Consider the following 2,823-nt stretch of genomic DNA (forward strand, 5'->3'; position numbering starts at 1 on the left):
AAATACTAAATAGTTAAAATGATCATAAGAGCACAGATCAATTGATTAAAAATTATCATTCCCATCCTTTTCCACAATAAATAAATGTTCATGATCTGTAATATCAGCTTCAGGTACTTTTTCTCCTTTCTTAAGTAATCAAATGTATGCATACATAGGCACCGCTTTTGAATTCGCTACATTCCTCTTCTTGCTTCCCCAAGATGACATCTGCTTCTGGTGATGCTGCTGTTGCTGCTGTTCCAAGATCACACATTTCATTGCCTTGTCGCCCCATTTCTCCAACAGAGTCATCAATATGGACCACAGAAACCAAACAAGTGTTTCAAAATTCCTTCTTCTGGGACTGACAGAGGATCCAGAACTACACAACCTCATCTTTAGCCTGTTCCTGACCATGTACCTGGTCACTGTCCTTGGAAACCTGCTCATCGTCCTGGCTGTCAGCTCTGACTCCCACCTGCACACCCCCATGTACTTCTTTCTCTCCAATCTGTCCTTTACCGACATCTGCCTAAGCACAACCACCATCCCAAAGATGCTGGTGAACATCCACACACAGAATCAGAGCATCACTTACACAGGCTGCCTCAGCCAGATTTTCTTTGTCCTCTTTTTTGTTGGTTCGGAAAATTTCCTTCTTGCAGCAATGGCCTATGACCGCTATGTGGCCATTTGTCACCCACTGAGGTACACGGTCATCATGAACCCCTGCTTCTGTGTCCTGCTGATTCTACTTTCCTTCTTTATTAATGTAGTGGACGCCCTGCTCCACAGTCTGATGGTTTTGCAGCTTTCCTTCTGCACAGACCTGGAAATCCCTCACTTCTTCTGTGAACTTGCTCAGGTCCTCAAGCTCGCCTGTTCTAGCACCCTCATCAATAACATCCTGTTATATTTTATGGTTGGCATACTTGGTGGTATTCCTCTTTCTGGGATCATATTCTCTTACACTTGGATTGTCTCCTCTGTTTTGAGAATGCCATCAGCTGGTGGCAAGTATAAAGCTTTTTCCACCTGTGGGTCTCACCTCTCAGTTGTTTCCATATTCTATGGGACAGGTTTGGGTGTGTACATCACTCCAGTATTTACACACTCTTCCAGAAAGACAGCAATAGCCTCAGTGATGTACATTGTTTTCCCTCAAATGATGAATCCATTTATCTACAGCCTGAGGAACAGGGACATAAAGGTAAGCCTGAGAAAACTCACACATAAAATATTTCCTTTTTATTGATTTTGGTACCTGTGACAATACACTAATTATTAAGACCTGTCTGCAGTAAACTCTTCCTTTGTGTCAACATCAGCACCAACCCACTCAGTTTCATCATCTATAAAATGGGATAATTATATTTTCTCAGGGGATTTAGATGATGTGAGACATTTGAACATGATGGGTGAAGAAGCTTCTGAAGTTAATAATTAAAACAATCTCAGACACTAATATGCTCAAGAAATATGGAGAGATATCTCTCATTAGAAGGCCTTCAGAGGTGGGGATGTACAGGAACAGGACAAGAGGATTTCATTTATCCTGCATGTGGAGGCTTAATCCCAGGACCGCTTTTCCTTATGGTCTTCAGATGCTGTAGCAGATGTCAATGTAATACCACATGAGATGCCAGAGAGAAAGCTTACTGTCCTTTAGGGACTATTGTTAATAGAGTTTTTGACAGAGTCATCAGAAGACATACCTTCTTTAGTGTGTTAGAGGTAGTCCCCAAAATGATATTTCCTTGTCATGATTCTTGGAACTTGTGGATATTACTGATATGAAAAAGGGTCATTGCTATTTTTACTGGACAAAGAGTCTCTACAGAGATGATCAAGCTCAGAATATGCTAATAGGCCCAGTTGCAATCACATGTCTTTTCATAACATAGACAGCACTGTAGACAGGGAAAGTAGGAAGCAACGTGACCAGAGAGGGAAAGCTGTGAGTGCTATGGTCACAGGCCAAGAACTACCTGGAACCGCAAAGCTCTTCCTGAAGCTGAAAGAGGCAATGACTGGATTCACCCCTAGAGCCTTCAAAGGGAGTACTCTCCTGCTGATGTCTTGGTTTCTGAGTTTCAGCCTTCAGAACTGTGAGATAATAAATTTCTCTTTTTCAGCAACCAAGTGTGTGGTACTCTTTATGACATCCAAAGAAAGTAACGTTCTCTGTGCTTTGGGTCTCTGGTGCTGCTATAATGGATATACCACAAATGTGTGGCATTAACAAACAGAGATTGGTTCTCTTACACTTTAGGAAGCTAGATGTCCAAGTTCAAAGTGTCAGCTCTAGGGGTTGGTGAAGGACCCTCAACCTTGATCTTCATCTATGCATCTTGCTCATGGCCCACTAGAGCTGGAGGCTTTTCTTAACTAAGGCAGCTGCTGATTGTTGCGGTTGTTGACAAACCCAAGGCCAACAAGTAAAATGGTACAATCCCAAGATTATAGTAGCATGACAGACCACGAGTTCAGGTCCAGAAACAGTCCCAAGATGAGCAGCCAATATGGCACACTGCAGCATAAAGATTCAGCTAAATGCAGGATCCAATTGTGCCAAAAAGTCCAGAGACCTTTCTCAAACTTCTTCCTTATACAGTGGAAGCAGACCACATCCTTAAAGCAGCTATTCAGCTACTCACAGCAGATTCCACCATGGAGTTAATTACCAGTATCATCATGAAGATCAGCTGCCCAGCCAATCAAAACCAGGCCCAGCCAAGTTGACACACAACCTTAACTACCACGTTCTCCCATCACCAACAAGAAAAGAATCATAGGCCCCTTCTTAATGTTATTCCCAGTGTGTGGGGGTGGAATGATTAC

General features: G+C 42.6%; 1 protein-coding gene across 1 annotated transcript; it reads left to right on the top strand.

Moving 5' to 3' along the window:
* Positions 1–218: 218 nt before the first annotated feature.
* Positions 219–1,237, top strand: LOC103212527 (olfactory receptor 7G2-like). Its single transcript, XM_007958493.2, has one exon. It carries the CDS (start codon positions 299–301, stop codon positions 1,235–1,237), a length of 939 nt encoding a protein of 312 aa, XP_007956684.1. The 5' UTR covers positions 219–298.
* Positions 1,238–2,823: the final 1,586 nt, after the last annotated feature.

Source organism: Orycteropus afer, unplaced genomic scaffold, assembly GCF_000298275.1.
Source record: "Orycteropus afer afer isolate SDZICR_OR568_19922 unplaced genomic scaffold, OryAfe1.0 scaffold00991, whole genome shotgun sequence".
NCBI lineage: Eukaryota > Metazoa > Chordata > Mammalia > Tubulidentata > Orycteropodidae > Orycteropus > Orycteropus afer.

Coding starts and splice junctions, on each gene's coding strand:
- LOC103212527 (XM_007958493.2), top strand. CDS start 299: ATGGACCACAGAAACCAAACAAGTGTTTCAAAATTCCTTCTTCTGGGA.